The sequence below is a fragment of the Atractosteus spatula genome, chromosome 2 (genome assembly GCF_055471065.1).
Source record: "Atractosteus spatula isolate fAtrSpa1 chromosome 2, fAtrSpa1.hap1, whole genome shotgun sequence".
NCBI classification, from domain to species: Eukaryota; Metazoa; Chordata; class Actinopteri; order Semionotiformes; family Lepisosteidae; genus Atractosteus; species Atractosteus spatula.
Window position 1 is genome coordinate 16,956,274 of NC_142707.1, and position 23,336 is coordinate 16,979,609.

At 36.9% G+C, this 23,336-nt stretch overlaps 1 protein-coding gene across 1 annotated transcript in view; it reads left to right on the plus strand.

The window, feature by feature from the left end:
• ush2a (Usher syndrome 2A (autosomal recessive, mild)) overlaps window positions 1–23,336 on the plus strand; it is a 405,544-nt gene that overhangs the window by 272,352 nt on the left and 109,856 nt on the right. Inside the window, exons 45-49 of the mRNA XM_088939657.1 lie at window positions 3,012–3,214; window positions 3,879–3,991; window positions 7,310–7,508; window positions 13,107–13,275; window positions 14,305–14,526. Of these exons, the coding sequence (XP_088795783.1) occupies window positions 3,012–3,214; window positions 3,879–3,991; window positions 7,310–7,508; window positions 13,107–13,275; window positions 14,305–14,526 (906 nt within the window). The remainder of the gene's footprint in view (window positions 1–3,011; window positions 3,215–3,878; window positions 3,992–7,309; window positions 7,509–13,106; window positions 13,276–14,304; window positions 14,527–23,336) is intronic.

The window sequence follows — 23,336 nt, forward strand, 5'->3', positions numbered from 1 at the left end:
ATTTCTGATGTACAAAACTAATGAGGATTCTGCACCTCCTTGGTTGGAAAATAAAACAGATTTATTATTGTTGTACGGAATAATATAGGGATTGAATTCTGCTGAAGATTGCTTTTACTGTAGCTGACATCAGTAAAAGTGCAAGGTGCTGTAGTGTTTTGAAACAATTAGAAATTGGGACAGTTAATTCAGGGAGTTTCTTATGGCTGCTAGAAATCAATGAGACCAATGGTAACATATGCACACAGGTTCCAACAATACAATATTAATTCAAAAATAGAACATTCAAAATAAACAAATACAAGAATACATTTATATGTGAAGCAAATGGATGATCAGTCTCTCAGGGATTACAAAGACACTAATAACAGGGTTAGAATACATTAGATTTAACACTTAAGGTTAGTGTAGTCAACTAAATAATTACTCTCATACAAACACAAATAATTTTCTGAACTAGTCTTTGTCAGACAAATACTTGTTTGGAATAATGCTTAATTATTGAGGGTTATAATATGAACATTGAGTGTATACTGATCAGAATTAGACACTGCAAGGCGCAGTCCAGATGATGAGATTTTAAAAGTCCAGCAAGGAGAGGAATAGCTGGATATAGCCGCAGCTATCCAATCCTTGTCAGCTTCTCCAATGGAAAGTGCACAAAGTCTTAGGACTTAAGTCCAACTTTGAATGAGATCTAGATGGGCAGTAGAAAGTAGAAAGAAACGTAGAAACGTAGAAAGTCTCCTTACCCTGCATTTGTAGCTGCTACTCTGAATATTCTTTAATATTCAGTGGTATTGGCTAAAAACAGCTATGTTGTTTCCCTGATTAGGTGAAACTATAATTGGGAGCTCATCACAAAAAATATTCTTTTGCAGAGGAATTCTTGGACAAAATTCTCTATGGTCTCTAAACCCAGTAGCTACTTTCAGCTTAGTTGTTTCAATTTTAATGTACACAGTAGAGGTCACAGTCATGACCACCACAAACCACAAAGATAATTTTATGTTGCTTTGTGATTGGTGATTAGTGATGGTGTCAGGTATAGTGGTCTATGGTGGGCATATTATCTGCCCAAGCCAAACGAAAGATTATCATTATAATTCTATTTCTGAACATTTAGTTCTAATCATAAATAATAGCCTTGCTGCAATAGTTTAATAGGACGTATTTACCTATACTTTTTTTAATTTATTACTACTAGAAGAACAAAGAGGAAGTCTACAGAAGCTTCACTTGTTATAATCTCAGTGTGGGTTTACACGAGGTACTCCAATGGTTTTCCTTGAAGAACTTTCTTATAAGTAAAGGCTTTAATAAAGCTTTGTTTCCAATTATTTATAGGTGTGAAAAGTATCACATTAAACAATTAGTGCTTGGTTAGCCAGAAGGAAAGAGGCATTATTCAGATAAATGTAGTCATTGCTCAACTTTTTAAAAATGTCTACGGTACAGAGTACAGTATTGCAAATGTGATTTTCTAAATCTTATGAAATCCAAAATCCAAAAAAGTATGACATAATGTATGAAATAATGGTAGTTTCCCACAAGGATTTATAAATGTGAGCTTTCATGACAACTATATTCATCAAAGTCTATATTATGAATTTTCAATAAAAAGCTTTTTGTTCTTGTTTGCTTCTTCTGAGTGAGCATAAGAACACAATTTACCCTGTGGGACCTGTTTACCTAATGCGAACCAGAGCACAAATGAATATTCATTAGAGCATTTTAAGCTGGTGATGTTCTCTATCCATTTTGTTTTGTGTAAAATTTGTGTGTATCTTTTAGCAAAATTGCTGCACAATATTCTGCTGTTCAGCACTGTAGAGACCATGCAGGGTGCTTTTCTGTGAAGAGATGTATTTTAATGTACTGTGTAAGGCAAAACACACAAAAAACACTAGCACCTTACTGAAAATGTTAAAATATGTGTTCATAGCTGTAGTGCAATTTAAGTGCTAACTTCCTAGAGGATTATGTTAGAATCGATTGAAAATATAGTCTTAAAGACTACAAAAAAAAGCTCACTTCTGCAAAAGGTGTTTTTTTCCCTGTTGACGGGAAAGTAGCCATGACCAGTCTGAGGCGTCAAACTTAAGATGAGATGGTGAGTCGAGCTTCGGTAAGTGAAGAGAGTTTGTACATTAAAAATCCCTTGGCTCTCTTTCTGAGAAGACGGGGGCTGTTAACCCTGATGCCCTGGCTCAATTACAGTGCAGCCTGGTGAGAGCCCCCAGTGCTCTGTCAAAAATAATTCAATTTGCCCAAACCCTCCCTACTGGGAATGGAGCAGCTGAGAAAATAATGGGTTACAATGTGGAGTACATTTAGAGTTGTTCTGCAGCTTTCTCAAATGAAAATAGAGAAAAAAACAATTTTGCTTAAAGGATTGCTGTGGACTATATTGTAACATGTTAAGTACTAGCACTAACCAATTCACTACCTTATTGACAGTATTCAGATAGTGTAATGATAACTACAGTGCTGAGGTGGGTGACGAACACTAGCGTTCTGCTGGGGAGTGTGGGTGGGGGTCCCACATTAGCAATCTGTCTTGCCAAGTGGGATATCCCTTCAACTGCTCCTTTACTTTAAAACTGTATTTTCTTTTCTTTTTTTTCACAAAGATACAGAGAAAAATATTTCTGATTCTTCTTTGAAGTAGAGATGTTAAAAAATAAATATCCAAATATTTTAAATATCTTTATAAAGATATTTTAAATATGCATTGAGACATTTTAAAGATCTTTTCACCTCAAAATACTGTATGAACTACCTTTTATTTGATTTTAAATGAAATGTCATTCTCTACCATAGTATATCAGTCATAAGCCTGTAATCATCAGGGACAGGGGGTGCACAGTTTTCTGAGACTGAGGCATGTTGTCTAACTATTGTGAGATTAAGTAATTTAAAAGCATTGGGAAAATCTTTAACTTCATTTTAAGATGGACTACTTGTAGTAAGGATAGTACACTACTATTTGTTTCCACTCTCATTTCCAGAACCAGAGGGGGTTTTCCCTCCTGAGGTGGTTACCATCAACAGCACAGCTGTTCGGATAATCTGGACAGCTCCCTTGAAGTCGAATGGTGTGGTGACAGAGTATAATGTGTACATCGACAACAAGCAGTACAAGACTGGCATGGACTCACCTGGAACATTTGTACTTGGGGACCTCTTGCCTTTCACCGTATATACTATACAGGTTTGACTGTGTATATACATTTTAGACATAAAAGATAAATATACAATAAAAGACAGAAAGGACAAATAAATGTTGTTATAGTTACCATATTAATTTGTGTTATTCATTTTCACAGTATGCTTTCTCTTTTTGTCTTACAATGAATATACAAATGCACAAAAGAAATCTGCATGCAGGTGTAATGAACGTTCTAAAGTTTCTAAAAAAAACTTTCTAAAACATACTTTAGATGACAAAATTGCTCATTAAAAATAGGATGTTTTCAGTACAAAATGTGACACTGTAAAATTAAAAAAATACATACTGTATTTATCATAACATTTAAAAGTATGACATTTCTGAACACTTCCACAGTCTCAGGTCTCAACATTTGCCTCTCGACAAACTGCTGTAGGACATTCTGCAATTGTCTCTTGTTAATCTGTAAGATATGAATTTTTTCACACCTTTTTCACCCATGGGTGATTTTAATCTTAAAACATTTTCTCAGAAATGCAGTAAGAAAATTCTTTATCAACTACTGTGTGTTTTTGTTTACTGTTGTTGTTGCTGTTATCAAAGAAACAGATGTACTACACACTGAAGAATGAACATATAAAAATTAAGTAGATCCAGTATGACACTGTGTAATACTATACCTTCTCTGTCCTGGCTCTTCAATCAGGTGGAGGTGTGTACTGTCTATGCCTGTGTGAAAAGCAATGGAACACAGATAACCACAGTGGAAGATGAACCTGATGAAATGGCAGTACCATACATACAGACCATTAGTTCAAGGTAAGAAAATTTACAAGGTTCTTAATGGTAACACTAAAGTGCAACTACAAGGCTCATTGTTTCATACTGAGCTTTTGAAGTCTTTTGGTGGCAGCACTCTGCCAGTTACTTTGAGATTTGAACCAGCAATCTCTGGATCATAGTATGCACTAACCAATGTGTAGAGTTAACTATCTCAGCTGCAAAATACTGTAAGTGTTCTATACTGTACGTTTGATTCTAATAACTGATCCAAGGGGCATTTTTTTAATGGAACAGACACTCAACATCTATTGATTACGTCAGCTGATTTTTATTTGTCATTACAACATTGGAACAGTTAACTGTCATGAGTCAACAGACTTTAAACAAATTAACACATTTTGTTTATGCTAGTAGATCTCATGATGGTTAATGACAGCTTTCATGGAAAGAAATGGAAATTGAAGTGACTGTACCCATTATACACATGGATACAAATAAAAATGATGAATGTAGTGAGAATTATTTTTTTTCAAATATAATTTTTCATAGAATCGAATTATGTAATACAGTAATATCCTAAAAGGCAAGTGTACTGTATATGTGGGCTTCGGGAACTTGGGATGATTAAAATTGCTTTTCCTAAGACATTTAAACTTATCTTTCTAGAAAAGGAATCAAAATTATTTTAAAAAATTGAACTTCCACCCAGTTTGAGCCTGGAAGAATTTTAAGACGCAGCCTTAAAGTTACTGTATAACTTCACTACTGCAAGGGGAGAATGAGAAGGGCCTGCAGATACATTCCTCCAACATGCAAAATTTCAGTGCCAATCATCTTTTTACATTCTTCAAGCTCCTAAGTGCTTTATAGGATCATTAGTGCCCAGTGGAGGAGGGACGGGTCTTTCTATGATGTTTCTATGACTACAAACCAGGAGCCACCAATCAACTGACATTAGTCACTTAATGCCCAAAAACCAGGAAGTTCTTGGCCCACACAAGTTTACTTATGGTAAACGTCCTTTGACCCTGTTCTATTTCTTAATTAAATTAGGAAAACCTATTACAATATAAAGTCAGCTATTATACTTTCATGTATTCTTTGAGCTCTGGTTATGGTTTAGAAAATGTTTATACTGTACATTTCATTCTGCCAACATCCTGGTAGAGTTTCATAGTTGACAATTCTTTCATTCTGTCTTCCCAGTACAGCACTAAAAATGTTGGAAATATCCCTGCCACATCTTCCATCAGCTGGCACAAGCCTGTTTTTTAGTCATCTTTTTATACACGCTCATACAGTATGTACGCGTACATATTTTTATGCATTGTGTAGTTTTCCTGCAGGAAAACAGTCTATTTAGTCTGTGCCACAATTTCTTATACTGATGCTGACAGAGCCTTGTGTGAAGTTGTGAATGGAAAAAATCTCCAAAGTGAGGACAATGCCTCTGTGCTCTAATTTGACATAATCCATATAGTCAGAGAAGAGCTCTGCTTTTGCATTGTCTTTTCCCAGCATGTCATATTATCATCTGCTGTACTTATATCCCAATAGAATACTAACTACTGATCGATTGCCCTGACATGTCTGGCCGTGGCCTACATGTGCCCTGAACAGTTCATTTATTTGCCACGGTAGATTTGCTAGAGTGGAATTTAATCAATAGCTAATTCATTAATTCTGGTCCTCTGCTATGTGGGACTGAGTACAAAAAAATCACTGCATGGCTTAAGCTTTGATTGAAATATGACAAGTGCCACAGCTGATGGCTTTACTTGGTCCTATGTAGAATATGAATTTCTGCAATTTTTATTGGTGAGGGATTAGTTTCAGACAGAAATGACACCTTTTGTGAAACAATACTAATGCATTTGTTATAGGAACACACTTTATGAGTAATCATGAGTGATATTTTGTGTATTAAAGGCATGTGGTAATCTTCAAATGATTCACTCTTCTTATTTAAAGGGAAACCTTGTCACTCTTCGTGAATTCATAATCAGCCAAAGAAAAAATTTGCATTTAACTCATCGTGGGGCCTTTTAAAATCAAAGTAATTAAAAATGGAACAGATTCTTAAAATAGTAGAACCAACATAAATTAATTAAGAAACCTTAAACATCTACCCAGGAGATTTACAGACATAACATAAATTGTTTATTGAGTCTCAAAAGAAAGTTATCTCTTATAGATGCAATAAATTCACATCGTTTTCAGAAACAAAATTGAATATTTTGTAGAAGGCATATTGACATCTTATGGAAAATGTACAGTACATAATTTTTCATCATCTGAGGGTCCACTATTAAATTCACAGGCTAGTCATGTGTCCCTAAGCTGTACATTTATAATGCATTCTTAGCACTATCTGTCCCTTCTCTCTTGTACAAGGCAAGTTCCTCGGCATCTATGTTGCTATTCAGTGGTCTCTGAGCCCTCGATGCTACACTTGGTCCCAGTTTAACCCAAATGTTCAATGGGTCTCTGGCAAGTAAGTCATTCCTGGCATAACTGTCACACTCTCTTGTCACAAAAAGCTGTGACATGAGCAGATTGAGGACAATTTACTGAATGATGTTCTGCTGGAGTACTCAGCATGTAAAAACAATGTAATTAGAAGACATAAATAATGAGTAAAATTCAAACAAGCTCCTTAAATCATGACCAAAAGCATCTTACTATCTTAATGGAGAACATAGAGGTCTTGGCTCTTGTAATGGAAAAGCTGTGTATAATGCTGAAGGGTATTACCTGTCTTTCTGTAATATTCCTAGATTTTAATGGAGCTACGTGTGAGTGGGGTATTGTAAAACAGCCAGTATTAATGATTTACAGTATCTTTGAGGACTCTCTGCAAGATATATGCTTCAAAACTATGAATTATACTACAAATACTACACATTTTTTTTTACAATGCACATTCATGCTGCTTTTCAGTTTTTGAATTAAACAGAAATAATGCTCTATGTTGGTTATAACTCTTAGGGGCAATTAATTAATCTGCAGTAAATGTCATTACTGACTGTTATACACATTTTATCACATTTTATTTCTTTAGGACAGTCTCCCAACAAAATGTTTCATTACAAAAAAATGGTGTTGCTTTTGTGTGCTATTGCTGCCATCTTTGCTTCACTCCTTTGAGCCTTACGTTGTGCCCATATGCCAGTTTACAAGAAAACAAAAGCATTGTTGTTGCACTGCAAAGCAGAGACATATATCTAAAAGAAGTTAATGTGATGGTATGAATCTGGTCCTGATTTTTGCCATGTAAAATGCTTGGTGGGAGATACTGGCAGCACATTGCTTGCTTAGTGTTTGTTCAGAATCCTCCTGTGTGTCTGCTTCTAGATCTCTCCAGGTGGACTGGACATCACCAGGACGACCCAATGGCATCATCCTGGGTTATGAAGTGAGGAGGAGGAAAGTGCAACCCTGTGAACAGTCACTGATGATGCAAGCAGCACAAAATGGAAGGCAGTGCTTATATGTAGAATGCCTAATAAATGAAAACATATGTGGGAGATTGTGCTATCAGCCAGAGAATCAGGTACAGAATAGACATGTTGAAATGTTGATAATGATAAATGAATGGCAGAATCAAGCACATGTTTTTGTGTTTTTAAGGCTCATTGTGTTTGTGAGGCATTGTGTTTGTAAGGCATCCAGCAGCCATATCACCCTGCAACTCACAACTTGCATCCCACTGAAGCTAAGCAGGTGTGAGCCTGGTCAGTACCTGGATGGGAGACCTCCTGGGAAAAACTAAGGTTGCTGCTGGAAGAGGTGTTAGTGGGGCCAGCAGGGGGTGCTCACTCTTCGGTCCACATGGGTCCTAATGCCCTAGTATAGTGATGGGGACACTATACTGTAAACAGGTGCTGTCCTTTGGATGAGATGTAAAACTAAGGTCCTGACTCTCTGTGGTCATTAAAAATCCCAGGGTGTTTCTTGAAAAAGAGTAAGGGTGTAACCCAAATCCAAGCGATGAGGCCTTTACCAATCATGGCCTCCTAATAATAATAACCCCCTTCTATGAATTGGCTTCATTACTCTGCTCTCCTGCTTTCCTGCTGATGTGTGGTGAGTGTTCTGGTGCACTATGGCTGCCATTGCATCATCCAGGTGGATGCTGCACATTGGTGGTGGAGGAGAGTCCCATTTACCTGTAAAGCTCTTTGAGTGGAGTGTCCAGAAAAGCACTATGTAAGTGTAAGCAATTATATTTATAATTAATTAATTTACTATTGATCGTACTTTCGGTGCAGATAGTTTTTTCTTTATTAGTAGTTGTGTATTTACAGTCTGAAAATGACTCACTTAAAGTAGGAAAGAAACAAATTTAAATCCTAAATACAGTTTATTATTGAATACTTTCAATTTAATTTAACAAACTGAAAAATTTAAAGAGTTTAAAGGGGTGTCGAAGTGTTGTGTGAGACCTGGCCTGGTGGCATCAAATAGATACATTAATGGCTGGAAAGCAGACCTGGAAGACTAAGGGCTGACTGGCAGTGAGAGTTAAAGCAGAAGTGCAAAGGCTCCTAGAAAGACCAGGGAGCAGGAGGCTCCATATGTGAAAGCTGGGCACAAGAGGCTCCATGTAGGTGGCTCGTAAAGTGAGTAAATGTCCTTGAAGTGCAGGAAAGACTCAAGATGAGTACCAGACTTGACTGTTGCCCTGTTGGCCTACTGGTAAGGTAAAAGAGGTGGTAGAGAGAGTCTGGCCAAATGGGAGCAACCAAGTTGAGGGTCTTCCACTGCTATTCCCGAAAGGGACTAGCATAAAAGAGAAAGAACCAGAGGTAAGGTTCATTGAGCCCAGGCATCAGCAAGTGAAGTGCTCAGTGATGTGAGTGAACCAGTTCATGATCTCAGAGGAGGTCATCAAAAGAACAGAGGTATGTATTGAATGAGCAGGAGACTCTGAGCCTGCGTGTCTGTGAGTCGAGGGCTCAGAGAACTTAACATGAATGATATATGGTTATGCACCAGTGAGGGGACCATATAACAACACCACTCATGGAGTAGAGAAATAGAGAGAAAAAAGTTCCCCAACAGGCTGTCAGTGGTGTGTCAGGCAATATGGACATGCCGGTTTCATGCCCTAAAGTGATGGCCATTCCCCAAGGCATCACATAAACAAAAATAAAACAGAAAACCAAAATACTTCCAATATGATTCTGCTGCAAACATTAATTCATAGATGAAGCTAAGGTATCTGCTAAAAGGATGATACTGTAATAATACCATACATAACACATATACAGTAATCTGCTTTGCCAAGTGCATTTCATTTTGACAACCTCACTGACACAGGTAACATAAGCTTAGTATAAATCCTCACACTTGTGCTTTACAAATTTTCCAGCAGATGGCAAAATATGAGCTAGTTTCCTTAAATTACAGTGCCTATTTTTATCAGGACATTATGTTCCCACTGACATAATAACATGTGGTTCTGTCCTTTCATGCTAATAATAGACATGCTAATAAGTTAGAGTTTTTAATTAAGGTTGGGAAGGATGACAGAAACCAAGTTCTCCTTCAGCTCTGTTATTCTAACCCAAAATCCTTCATAACATCCCTTCCCAAAAACCTATAGACACCATAATAAGCCTCTCTCACTTCCTTGCATTCCACTCCCTCTCCACATTGTCAGGTTCCCCTTAGTTAACTATCACACTCTTAGTTGCTTAGTTTCTGTATACCTGAACATCAGAACCATTTGTTTCAAACAATCAGCATAATCACTTAATCATTTATGATTAACAAAAACTTCTAAAACTGTCTGGATTGGAGCTGTGCAGAGCCAGGGCTAGCTTATTACTATATCTGTATTTGTCTCTGAATTCCCGTTACTTAAAACATTGAGCAAAAGGACTTTATCTCTAAAGTTCCATGAAAGAGGCTTTGTATTCAATACTTATGTTAGTTGATCACAGCCAAATTTCTGAAAGGCACACATCTAACAAAGTGATTTGTGGCATCAGATCAGATTTATGAAAGAAACAGTCAAACAATATACCTCACCAGTGCATAAGAGAAGCATGCAAATTTTGACTGGTGTTATTTATGCATGTAATGCAGTCCACAGTTACACTCGGTAAACAGATTAACTTGTCTACCACAATTGCTGCAATCCTAATGTTATTGAATGTAAGCCAACTTGGCAGTTGTGAACAGACCACAATGTCCCCTGTATCCAGTTCTGACAATAATACATGAGGGAGACAAAGGCAAAGCACATGACTTTATAGAAGGACATGTTTTCCATTGTAATATAAAACCATAGAAAATGGATATGTCTTAGGAGGTACAGTAGAAACAAACGCAGCACTTATGGGAAAGCACATTTGTTTCTTACCTTGTTGATTTGTTGAATTAACATTCTGCAAATTTCCATTATGTCATCAACATATCATAAGGAATATGCACATTTTGTTTTCAATTTTGGTGGGAGGGCTTAAATAATTTAATAATGTGTTCAATGTGGTTTATATATATTTTTTCATTGTCCAGTTTTACACTGCTGGTTTCATCTGACTACTATGGTCTAGACGGTCCATACTCCTATAATGGTTACTACTGCTGTTTGTATTGGTCCCTAAAAACAATCAATATTGATGTTGCAAAATCATCTGAGAGCCCCAATAAATATTTTCATGCTTTCTTATTTTGCCATTAGAAGTATAAATGATCTTTTTGAACAGTGTGGTAACCTGAAAGTGTTTGATTGAATCCTGGCAACAAAAGGTTCCTGATGCAGACCTTTCAGATGCATCAGAATAACTTTATACACTAGATAATAATAATAATAATAATAATAATAATAATAAACTTTATTTTATATAGCGCCTTTAAAGGTGGCTTCTCAAAGCGCTTTACAGGATGACAATAACAATAAATAAGAAGACTACAACAATAAATAAGAAGATTTCACAAGATAGGGCACAATTATAATTACAACAATACAACAATAACAATAGAGGAGACCGTGGAAGGTGGTATTAAGAAGAGCAGAGGGGTGAAGAATGGAACCAGTTAAGTAAAGGCTTTTCTGAAGAAGAAGGTTTTGAGTCTGGATTTGAAGGAGTTTAGAGAAGATGACTCTCTAATATCCTTGGGCAAAGAGTTCCAGAGCTTGGGGGCATAGCAGGAGAAGGCCCTGTCGCCCATACAATGTAGACGGGCTTGGGGGACAGTAAGGAGGGCAGAATTTGAAGAGCGGAGGTTGCGAGGTGGGGAGTAGGGCGATAAAAGTTCAGACAGGTATTGAGGTGCCAAGCCATGTAAAGCCTTGTATGTGAGCATGAAGATTTTAAAGTCTACGCAGAATTTAACCGGAAGCCAGTGCAAGGACTCCAGGATAGGAGTAATGTGAACACTTGCACTAGACCTGGTCAGGATTCTGGCTGCTGAATTTTGGACATACTGCAGCTTGTTCAGAGTAGATTTAGATACCCCAGGGAGTAGAGCATTGCAGTAGTCAATTCGAGAGAATACAAATATGTTGATCAGCTTTTCAGCCACAGTTAATGATAGCATAGGGTGTAGTCTTGCGATATTTCTAAGGTGAAAAAAAGATGTTTTGACAGTATGCTGCACATGTGGGTCGAATGTTAAGCCAGAATCGAATATAACCCCAAGGTTTTTCAATTTTGATTGAAGCTCAAGTACAGAGCCATCTACAGACAGGGTTACAGGACTGGCTTTACGAAGTTGATGGGGGGTACCAATGAGCATGACTTCAGTCTTGTCACAGTTAAGATGAAGGAAGTTTTGAGTCATCCAAATTTTTATGTCAGAGATGCAATTAGATAGAATAGAGACAGCCACATCAGTGTCGGGTTTGGTATGGATGTATATTTGAGTATCGTCAGCGTAAAAATGAAAGCTGAGGCCATATGATTTTAAAAGGTGACCAAGTGGGAACATGTAAATGCTGAAGGGGCCCAGTATTGAGCCCTGGGGGACACCAGACTTGACAAGACCAATTTCAGACCTGTACCCATTGAGAGAGACAAAGTGACAGCGATCAGTGAGGTAAGACTTAAACCATTTGAGGGCAGTGTCAGAGACTCCAAACACAGTCTCGAGACGAGAAAGTAAGATGTTATGGTCAACAGTGTCAAAGGCAGCACTGAGATCAAGAAGGATGAGTATGGAAAGAGAACCAGAATCAGAAGCTATTAGGAGATCGTTGGTGACTTTGACTAGGGCGGTTTCTGTTCTGTGAAGTTGACGGAAGCCAGATTGGAGGGGTTCGAAAAGGTTGTTTGTCATGAGGTGGTTATGTAACTGAAGTGTGACAGCACGTTCTAGAATTTTAGAGAGAAAGGGTAAGTTGGAGATGGGGCGAAAGTTGTTAAGATTGTCGAGAGCCATGTTAGGCTTCTTTGGCACAGGGGTAATAGCAGCAGTTTTGAGGACCGTTGGTACAATGCCGGTGCTCAAGGATTCATGTATTATATTGAGGACAATGTGACAGAGAGAAGAGAAACAGGACTGGAATAAGGTGGTGGGAATGGGATCTAAAATAGATGTGGTGGGTTTCATGCGCGTAACTAGTTTGTTTAGGGATGCTGAGTCAAGAAGAGAGAAGCTGGAGAGACGGGAACCAGAGAAGTTGGATGAGGAGGGAGGAGGTATGGAAATTATATCCGTAGTGGAGAGAATATGATGCCGGATGTTGTCAATCTTAGAACTAAAGAAATCTAAGAATGTGTTGCAAAGTTGTGATGAGGCAGGTAATGTGGTAGGGCAGTTTGGCTTGAGCAGTCTGTTGATGGTGGAGAAAAGATGTAACTATAGATCTCCATAAATCCAATGAACTCTAGGTCTCAGGATCTCTACCAAAAAAAGATGGCCAGAGCTAGCAAGTTAGTGGTTTTGCACAGAGTAAATGGTTACCATTATCTATTTTTTTTTTCAGTTTATTTTGCCTTATTTGAACAACAGTGCTGAATGCATTGGCCTCTTGGGCAAAAAAAAAGAAAGAAAGGAGGATGACTGTTTCAGAGGATGCTTGTGGGTTGTGCTGTTCTCCCCAGCATTAATCCAAATGAAGGTTTTGTAAAAAAAGACATGCTGACTTCAAATGTTTTACTGTAACTCAATTTACACAAAACTGTCCATCTTTTTTCAGGTCTGCTGCAGTGGAGTTGTGTACAACAGTAAAGCTGGCTATCAGTGTTGCAAAGACAAATACATCCCAGCTGTAAACAGTTCCTCAACAGTGTGCTGTGGTGGTCAGCTGTTCAAGCCCCAACCTTTCTATCAGTGCTGTGGAGGATATTATGTTAAGGTTTTACCAGGTAAAGTGAGTCTAAACTGAATCTGGAATAGTTACAACTATAGTTACAAGGGTCAGGCATTTTCCTTGACCGTGTAACCTCTGGGGATCCTCACCTGTTGTTATTTTCTTCAAGTCATTAGTAATTGTTAGGCGATCAGCAAAGGAACTGAGATTAATTATATGGGTAGAAACTAAATATGATGAGTTTGCAATAAATTGCAATGCAACAAATTGTCATGGTTAAAAAAGTATAAAGTACTTGATAAAATTAGGTAATGGTGAATTAGCAGATGGTTTGTCTGCACTCAGTGAATTATCCTTCTGTAGCACAGGGCAATGTGAAATGTTTAAACACATTTAAAGTGGATTTTAAAATTGTGCCTAGATTATGCTAGTTACAGTAAATGAAGAAGGGGTACAATGACATTCTTCAAAGCTGCTGACAAATTCAATAAACATGTCTATAATGCCCAAATAGTGGCCCTTGAAGTAACATAAATTACTGTTTTTGTGCATTTTGTGCATGTTTTTGTGCATTGTGCACTGTTGATACAGTATTTTATAGTTCATTGCTTCCTTTGACTCACTCACTTACAGTGAGTAACCTTGGATACAAGTATTGCCTAAATTAATGAAATGGTCTTATTATCAGTAGCATGTGTCATTAAGGATTATGAAATATCCTGTTATGTTTAAATTACAGATTTGTAGAAAAAATCATTTTAGAATCCCACTTAAAAAATAGTGGTTTTAAGAATTTAGTACACAATTTAAACATCATGTTGATTGATACTGAAATACTATATCTTTTGTCACTTAATTCAGACATTAATAAGGTATTTCAGAGCTTATTCTCTTACATGTTTTATTTTAGTGTATGTAAACACTGTATATTTGTAGAGAGGCATATTCATGTAAATTGATGCAAATGGTTTTAAAGTTGGTAATTCTGCCAAAAAGACCCCAAAAGCTAAATCAAAATCAAAATCATGTTATATTTTAATTCAAATGAGTATATAGTATATACAGTCATGTCATTTTCTTCCAGGGGAGGTGTGCTGTCCTGATGAAGACCAAGTCCGTGTTTCCACTGGGATGGGGAACTTTTGCTGTGGTGGGAAACCCTATGACTCAACAGGCAGCCAGATCTGCTGTGCAGAAACCCTCCATGATGGCTTTCACAAGCAGTGCTGTGGGGAACAGATTGTAAGCAGGGACCTGCTCTGCTGTGGGAATGAAAAAAAAGGAACCGTGCACAAAACTTCCCAAGGTATTGCTCACACTCCAGACAGCATTTTTGTAATCCCATACCTGCACTGCCATGTGCTTTGAAACATTTGCAACAATTAGAAAAGTTTGATTTAGAGCAGGTAGGATATAAAAATGCCACAATAGTTAAAAGTGCTTGAAATTCGTGTCAATGTGGAAACTTTGCACCCTTGCTTTATTTTAGGGACTGAAATTTAGAGGTTAGTTTATTGCACACAGCACAAGAACTGGTCCTCCAGATTTGCATCGTTGCCTGCTCCTTTATTTGTATGTAAGGGTTGACAAAGGCCTTGCACCAACTGCTCTGACCTGAATAGAATTCTCAGCTTGAAGAATGTCATAAGGTGCTTAGAACGTCTTATTCGGCAGCATCACCAGAGCAATGCAATCCAATTGCTGGCGATTTAGTGATATTAACCACCCCTAACATTTTATGTTGCTGACAGAAAAGAGAAGGTAAAAACAGAACAGCAGATACAGATCCTGTGCTCTCCTGGAAGAATTGTGTAAATTTAGTCTGAAGCTCTTTCAGCCATGCTGCATAGTTCATCAATGAGCAAGTGTACTTTTTGGCTAAATTGTCTTTCATTTTTTTTGCACAGAGAGATTTTCTGCTTTCCTTGACACATTCTGTTCATTTACAGTATGCACCATGTAGTTTTCCACAGAAAATAAAATATATCCCATTCAATCATCATTTTCTATGTCTGAGAAAAGCCAGATGTTGCAACAGAAGCATATTCTCCTGTCTGAACCATCTTATCTCAATTATAACTTGTGAAAAATTATTTTATTGTACTGCACATCAACTGCTTGCAAAAATTCACAAACTGGACAGTGATTGGGAGCTGATGAACAGAAGAAATTTTGATCTTGTCAATTAAGTCTCACAATGAGTTAGAACTACTCATTTGCAATTAAAAGCAAGTAATGGGTGATATGATGGTAATTTCCTGGACAAGTGCTTTCTTGCCAAAGCTGAAAATGGTGATGGTTAATGCAGCATCTGTTGTAGAAGAGGCATGTTTTTGAAAATAAAGGTCAAACATTTCCACAACTTGAAGAAAGGCATCAATAAATGTCCTTACCTCTTATGTGGTCTTTCAATGAGTACAGCATCCAGTTTGAATTCCCCATCTTTTGTTATATGCCTTGTCCAAATGCACAGTTGTGGTATATCAGTGATATTTACGGTATACAGTATACTCATCTAAAGCAATACTTGAAAGAAAAACACTTGCTTTCTTTCAACTGACTCTTGAAAACAGGGATGTTCTGCCAGTACCTCTTTTTTACCTCTTGCAAGAATTTAACTCATTTTATATTTTACAAGGGCTGTTAAATCGAATTTTGATATAATTACTTTCACTTCATAACTATTTATGGCTAACTGGAAATTCATTGAAATATCCAAGTGAACATATTTGAAATATCTTTTTACATTATAAGTCTTGCAAATCACAAATTATCTTGATACACTATAGAGTGTATTGTATGATTGCTACCCATGAAAGAAAAAAAAACTAAACTTCAGCATACCACTTAAATTGTTTATGGTTGTTTGTTTTAAACTATTTTGCTTCCATGTTAACCAAAGATCAAGCAAGCCCAAGCTGGCCTAGATTAAGTGTACATGAGGCTGTCATTCTAAGGCATTGTGAAGACTGATTTGAACATGCTTCATTGTTTTGCTGAGCACAATGGTACTTACTGCATTGCTTCTACAGTATCTTCTATTATTAAATCAGTTAAATTAATCAAACTACTCAGAGTTGTTATACAACCGGTGGATATCCTTTGTTGTGCTGTTTACAAATTAAATATGCTCTCAAAAATGCTGTATACAGTATAAGAAGGAAAATTAAATGTGAAGCCTGAATGTTATGGAATAGTGTTTCCAAGTGACTTTAACATAAAGGCCTGTGAAATAACACGCATGTAAACAGTCAGTTCAGTTGCCCTCTCTGGGTTTCCTTTCAGCCTTACTTCAGTTTACCTTTCCATGAACACAAATGAAAAAAATAACAATCTGGCATTTTGATGGTAGAAGAAATCTTACTCATATACTAACAGTTACTACCAATTAACCTTGAGAAAACAAACATTAAAATGTTTAACTCAAAGTAACATGTGAAGGTTAAATGTTTTGATATGAAAGAGCTCTCCATCAAACTAAATGGCATTCCCTGTGGCTTCACAGCTAAAACTGGGAATTGTGCACTAATGGGACCTGAACTAGCCATGCCCTGTCTCTTCTCAGAGATCTCACACTGTGCTGGTTTGGAGAGAAGCACAGCTAAGGACTCTGGGGGATTTTTGTTCTGTTCTGATTTGTTACATCTGTATATGTAACCAATTAAAATAAGAGAAAGTTAACCAGTTTAGAATTATTTAGCCTTACAAAGCCTTTTAATTCACAAAATAATTCATATTACTGAAGTTTTCATTCAAACAATGTCTTCAGTAATGATAATTGTTTCAACTAGCAAAGTAATTTTCACCTGTGCTATTATCCTTGCATTTCCATCCCTCTCATACTCTTCCTGGGAGATTCTCCAACTGTTTGCTAATGGTAATTCCTTCATATTACCTTGGCACCTACAATATAACATATCTGTACTCAGAATTGTTGCTTTTTTGTGTGTTTGATATTCTGGGGACATGCTACAGTACCTTCAGCATCATTCTCTGTAAAGAATAAAAATACACAAATTCTCACTAAACATGACTGCACTTTTGTGATTATGCTGCTTTCTTTAGAACTGTTTTAAATACATGGGCAAATGAAAAAAAAATCTGAATTTGGCATTTTATTATCTGAAATATTTGGAGAGTTCATATAATGTTTTAAGATATAGCTGTATCCACATATCCAAGTTCTTTGAAGCCTTTTAGATTTTAAATTCTTTCCTGGAATGTCTTTTGTAGGGTGCATTTAATTTTAATTTTTGGATGGGAAACCCTATCCTTCATAACAGACTGCATCCTGTAGCGAGCATATGTCATGATGGATAGCACAGTTAGAACAACTAAAGACCATTTGCTTGTTACCTTTACAGGGAGTCTGTGGGATTGTAATCCAGATGGACATTTTGGTTGTTAGTTTAATTTTTTTTTACTTATAACCTTGGCAAGACATTATATTGATTTCAAGATATTAATTTCATCATCTTGATACATTAGATAAAATCACAATTTACAGTAGCAAAAAGTAGAAGGCACTGCCCCCATAGGTTTTATTGAGTTAGTCTGGTTACAGTATGAGTGAAATAACTCTGCTTCTGAGGATTCTTAACATAAACTTTAAAGTTTATAGACTAAGTTGAGCATGCAAGCAGAACAGTCCTATTTCGTGTAACTATAGTCTATGATTGTACCCTACACTTCACTGACATATAGTGTGGAATGGGTTGGATTACATTTCCAAATATTCAGAAACAGAATTGAATATGGGGTGGATATTTTAGAGCCTCCATTTTATGGTGTAGAGAGCTCTGCATACTTCTCCCTTAAGGTCAAAACTCCCTGAGGAACTGATTTTTACACCAAGGTATCTGCAGCAATGTGTGTATACCAATGTGCTCTTATTCAGTATGAAGGAGTATCTGTTTGCCTTAGATCTGCCTTTTTTCTGAAAAATTATTCCTCTGGACTTGTCCAGATTGACAATGTACCCGGTTCCGACAGTACCGTTCCAGCAGTGCCAGGTACTGACCCTGTTCTGTGATTGACAGAAGGACCAGTCATCATAGAGCAAAACTTGGTTGTGTCATGCTTTGTCAGCTCATGAGTTGCAGACTGCTCCAACACCTCAGGTAATTAATAGATACAGATAGTGTTTAGCTCAGGCTTCGGCCTTGTTTCACCTCAAGACCTGAGTGAAGACCTCTGTTCTTTTGTTTTTTCATTTTTCACTTGTTCTCTGGGGCATTGATTTAATTACATCACAGATTTTACTCCATACACCACTTTGAAGATATTAATAATACCAAATTGAATTGTTTTTTTTAATCACTAAAAACAGATTCCTTATTTTTTGATGGACATTTTTGTTCATAGGATATAAATCAGATCTGAATGTTTGCTTGAGAATTTAGTTGCTCTTTATATTGGCACTTTAGCACAAATTATCGGTAGTCTAGCTCTTACAAAACCCTTCCCCATGTCTTGTCTTTTATAGGTGTCTATCTGATATTAATGAATAAAACAGAACATTCTTAGGCTAAACTCTGAAATAAAGGAAAGGAAATGAACTTACATGATTAAAAACAACATGCATATAATCACATAGACAATTAAATTTAGCATAAATTTACAGGACAGTTCAGGACACCTTGTCATCACATCCTTAATTGTGTCTTCCATCATTATCACTGTACTTTTCTTTACCTGGAGTTCCATTCTAAGCTTTTGGCTGAAACCCTTGTTATAAAGATCTGTAATCTGTCATCTCATTTATACAAATGGCTGTACAGGAATTTATACATTATATCATGTTTTTAGTACACACGGTATGAAGGAGTTAAGATGGTGGTTTTTAGTCTCATTCAAGTAAAGTATTACTAAACACAGTTCATTCCATTAATCAATCTGGTATTTTACTATACCAGAATCTCATCCTATGGTTTCTTAAAACATCATGGAAATACAGTTTCAAAATCATACTTTGCTTCATAATTATTGTCTTGTTTCTCATTTCTGATAGTACAGATGCAGCCATTCAAAACGCGTGGGGTATTTCGCGGTACACCGCAGTGGGCGTGTCGCATGAAAACGCAGTATCACGCGGTGTATCGCGTCATTTGACGTCATGCCGGAAACTATCCGGAATCACCTTGTAAAACCGCCAGGAGGAGCCAATAAAGCTTAACCTCTGATGTACAGCATTTGAGCTTTTAAATTTAAACTGTGTATTACAGCATGTTAATCATCAGTCATTAAAAAGTTGGTATATTTTATGAAAGCAAGATTACTCAGTTGGACAAAAGTACACAACCTACCTTTATCAGAAATATTTTATGCATCAAAGCCTTTACCGAAGATATTACTAATAGTATTAATAATGAATGACTTTGGACAAGCTGTAAACTCAAAGTATTACGCTGGTCCACATTCTTTCTAACCGTCATTTTAAACTAAAATACTTTTAGTTTTTTCTTTGACAAACACCACAGCATTTCGTTGATCTAATTAACGAGGACAGGACATTAGCTAGCCAATACGATAAAGGAATGACTTTTTTTGCTAATTTCTTTAGCACATTTGTACAAGCACTTGGAATCTGTCCAAGCCCTACTTTGTCAGGCATTTTCTTTAACTGCAAATTACGAAAAATTATTTAAACTGCGACACTTATCATTCAACCAGAGCTCAAAATATCACAAGGATTAAGACGGAATTAAGACTTTTGGGTTGTAATTTTAAAAAAGACAAAATGCAATTTAGAGCTTTCTGGTAAGAGGAGTCGGGTTCGGATAGGACGGACCCAAAAACTCAGACTTGCGGAGTTAAAAGCTGCCTTTATTTTTCCTCTCCGTCACCACCTGCCAGCGAGCTCTCGCACGCCCCGACCAAATAAAACTATTTCCCAAATTTAATATTTGCTTTTCTATATTTATTGTCAATTGATTGTCCATAATATTGCTATTGTTAAGTTCTCTAAAGCTTTGTGATAGTTTACCCATTGTTATTAAAAATGACTTGGATTAGAACATGTTGTGATATTTAGAAATATAAAAAGTCAATTAATTATCCATAATATTGCTATTTTATTTTTTCAAAGAAATGCCATCCTACTTCTTAGTTAATACAATTGATTATTTATAAACAGTTAACATTGTTAGCAAAATATTTTGAATTATATTTTACCCTGTTTTTTCTTTGGTTTTGTATTTAACTTATTATATGATAGTCAGATTTAATGTATATTTGAACAATGAAAACATGTTTTTACAAGATGCGGGGGAAAGTGCAACAACTTATTACAGTGCTAAATTCAATATTATTGATTACTAGTAGTTTATGCTAACACCTAACTTTCTTAATTAGATGTATTTAAAACAGTGTACTACTGTAAGTGTAACATAACATTCAGAAATACAATCGAAAATAGTTCTGTGGTGTTTGTATAGATTAAACGTTTCTAAAATGTATAACGTAACAAAATTAAAGACGATAAAAATCTGCGGAATTCATAGACGCCAGTAGAACGAACAATTCTCCCAGATATCCAACTGTTGCCCATCACTCAAGAGAAGGAGGGGGGTTGTACTTGCAGTGTATCGGTATAGATGGGAAAGAGAGAGCCGACCGCTACGCCGCCCTCGTGTTTGGGGTGCTTATCATTCTCAGTGCATAACAAGGAAGATTAATAAACATAAACATAATCTCATGGTTAAATAGTCAAGTCTAGCCATGTGTGAGTCTAGTCTCACAGAGCTTCAACAACAGATGACAACTTGTGAGTTAGATTAAGAAGGAATAAAAGCATTTCATTAATAACGCGTTTGCGTTTGTCTGGGTGCTGACAAAGTAAAAAACAATTACTTTTTGACAATGAAGAACTGTGTGTGTGTCTTTCTCTCTGCTGGCGTTTGTAATCGTTTTTATTTTTAAATACATTTTAGGAAAGTAATGTACCATAAAAGTATTGTGAGACATATTTGGGTTAACATGTTCAGTGTTCAGTGTGTGGTAATTTGTTTGGTGCGAGTGAAGTTTTATTTAATCTCTGTCCCAGGGAAAAGTTTTATTTTTTCAAAGAAATGTTGGTTAAAAAAAAAGTCATGGCTCTAGCTAGATTTGAACACCCAACGTGTGATGTATAAGTCAGGAACCTAACCCACAGCACCACTGGCAAGGTCACATGAGGAATGTTGAAAAAGCCCTAGAGAAACAGTATCAGCAGACATTGTACAGCGTGTACTATTCTTGTGTTGCGGTACATGAATATAATTATATCGTTATTAATTTCTTTAGATACGCGATTTCATATTATATTCCCTTTTAGTCAAATTCTAAAAGTATGCTTGTTGACTCAGGTATCACGTTAGTTAAAGACTTCGATCAGACTGAGGTCTTGTCTCATATTACATTTGTAGCTTTTTACTGAATTGATGGTTACATATGGAAAAAAAACATCCAGGACAAAAGGTCAGATATTACACTAATTACTATTACTATTCATAGTAAAATCTTGGAAGTGATTTTTGGATGGCCTGAGTTGTACCTCCTGGTCAAGGATCCAAAATCAGCAAGTCTTTTACTCTCTGGAGTTTCTCTGGAAACTTAAATTAAATTTGAAATTTCAGAATATTGAATTGGTCTGACGTGCAACATTTCTAAATTACACTGTATATTGAACAGAGGACTGAGCTTACTTCTGAGTTCAAGGGTAAAGGCACCATGGCAGTGATAGGACAAGACAGGGCCCAGTAACTAAGGAACCTAGTCTAATATTATTATGTGCTTTAATATTTAATAATTGTTTTTTTGTTTAACAGAGATACCGGATATGGTTGGTTGTGTTCTGGATGAGAAGTCACTGAGGGAGCACAAAAAATCTCCTATGTATTGTATACACCACCTTTTACTGACAAAATATTTTAGAAAAATAGACCAAACCTGAGATGATAGATTCAGCCTTGCTGTGAAAGTATATAAAATGTGATACTTTTCAAAATATTTTTATAACAGTAATTAAAAAAATATTTGATATATGAAAATATGATATACAGTACATCTACTCAATATATACTGATGGAAAAAAGAAAGGTAACACCTCCTCCTCCCCACTCTGGCCCTCCCTTCTGTGTAGAACAGGCTGAAGAGTGACTCATCCCTGAAGAGGACCCGATGCCACTGCTGACGAGTCCAACGCAGCCTCTTTCTGGCCCAAGCCAGTCGGGTGTGACATCTAGGAGGTCTGAGCAGAGGGCCTCTGACAGGTTGCCTTGCTCTAAGGCCAGCAGCATGGAGCCTCACTGTCCTGTCACCGATGCGGGCATGCCTGACGGCAGTTTCAGCAGCAGTACAGGTGGCAGATCTCTCAGATGGACCATTCTGATGTGACAGTCCTGCTCTGGTGTGGTCACTCGAGGGCGACCGGATCTTGGACGGTCATCTGTCCTGCCGGTCTGCTGAAACCTCCTCTGCAGTTGGGACACAGTGGAGCGGCTTACTCCATAGTGTCTGGCAATGCTGGCACATGAGATGCCTGCCTGCATCATGCCAATGGCCCTCTCCCTTGCTTCTGGTGACATTCGAGGCATTATGGAATGCATAGAAAACTAAGTGTGGCTTTTTTCTTGCAGTGACCTAAGCTTTGAATTATGGCCTTTTTAAAAGTGACCAGTTCAGTGTTCCACCTGGACCTCGTTGGGTAAAAATGCACCTAACGAGCTTTCGTGTGATTGGCAAGTTGCAATGCCTCACTGCACAAACGGTATTGGTGGTCAGAGGGCTTAAAACAAATTGACAACTTTTTTGAAAGTACATAAGCTATAACTATAGTATTCTCATTCCAGAAAATGTTGTGTTTCTTTTTTCCATCAGAATATATATATATTTGAGTTTTGAAGTGCAATGGATACATTTGAATTAAAATGCATTAGTACATATAATACTGTAGGTAACACAACCTATAATAGCTGCCAGTCCATCTTAGAACCATGGAGAAAGGAATTATTTTAAAATAGAACATCTAACCTTGCCAGCATGTCTTTTGAGGTGAGTTAACCAAGTCAAACTTGGAGAACATGACCACAGAAGGCACCTCTATTTATACAGTATGCAAGGCGTTTTGAAAAAAAT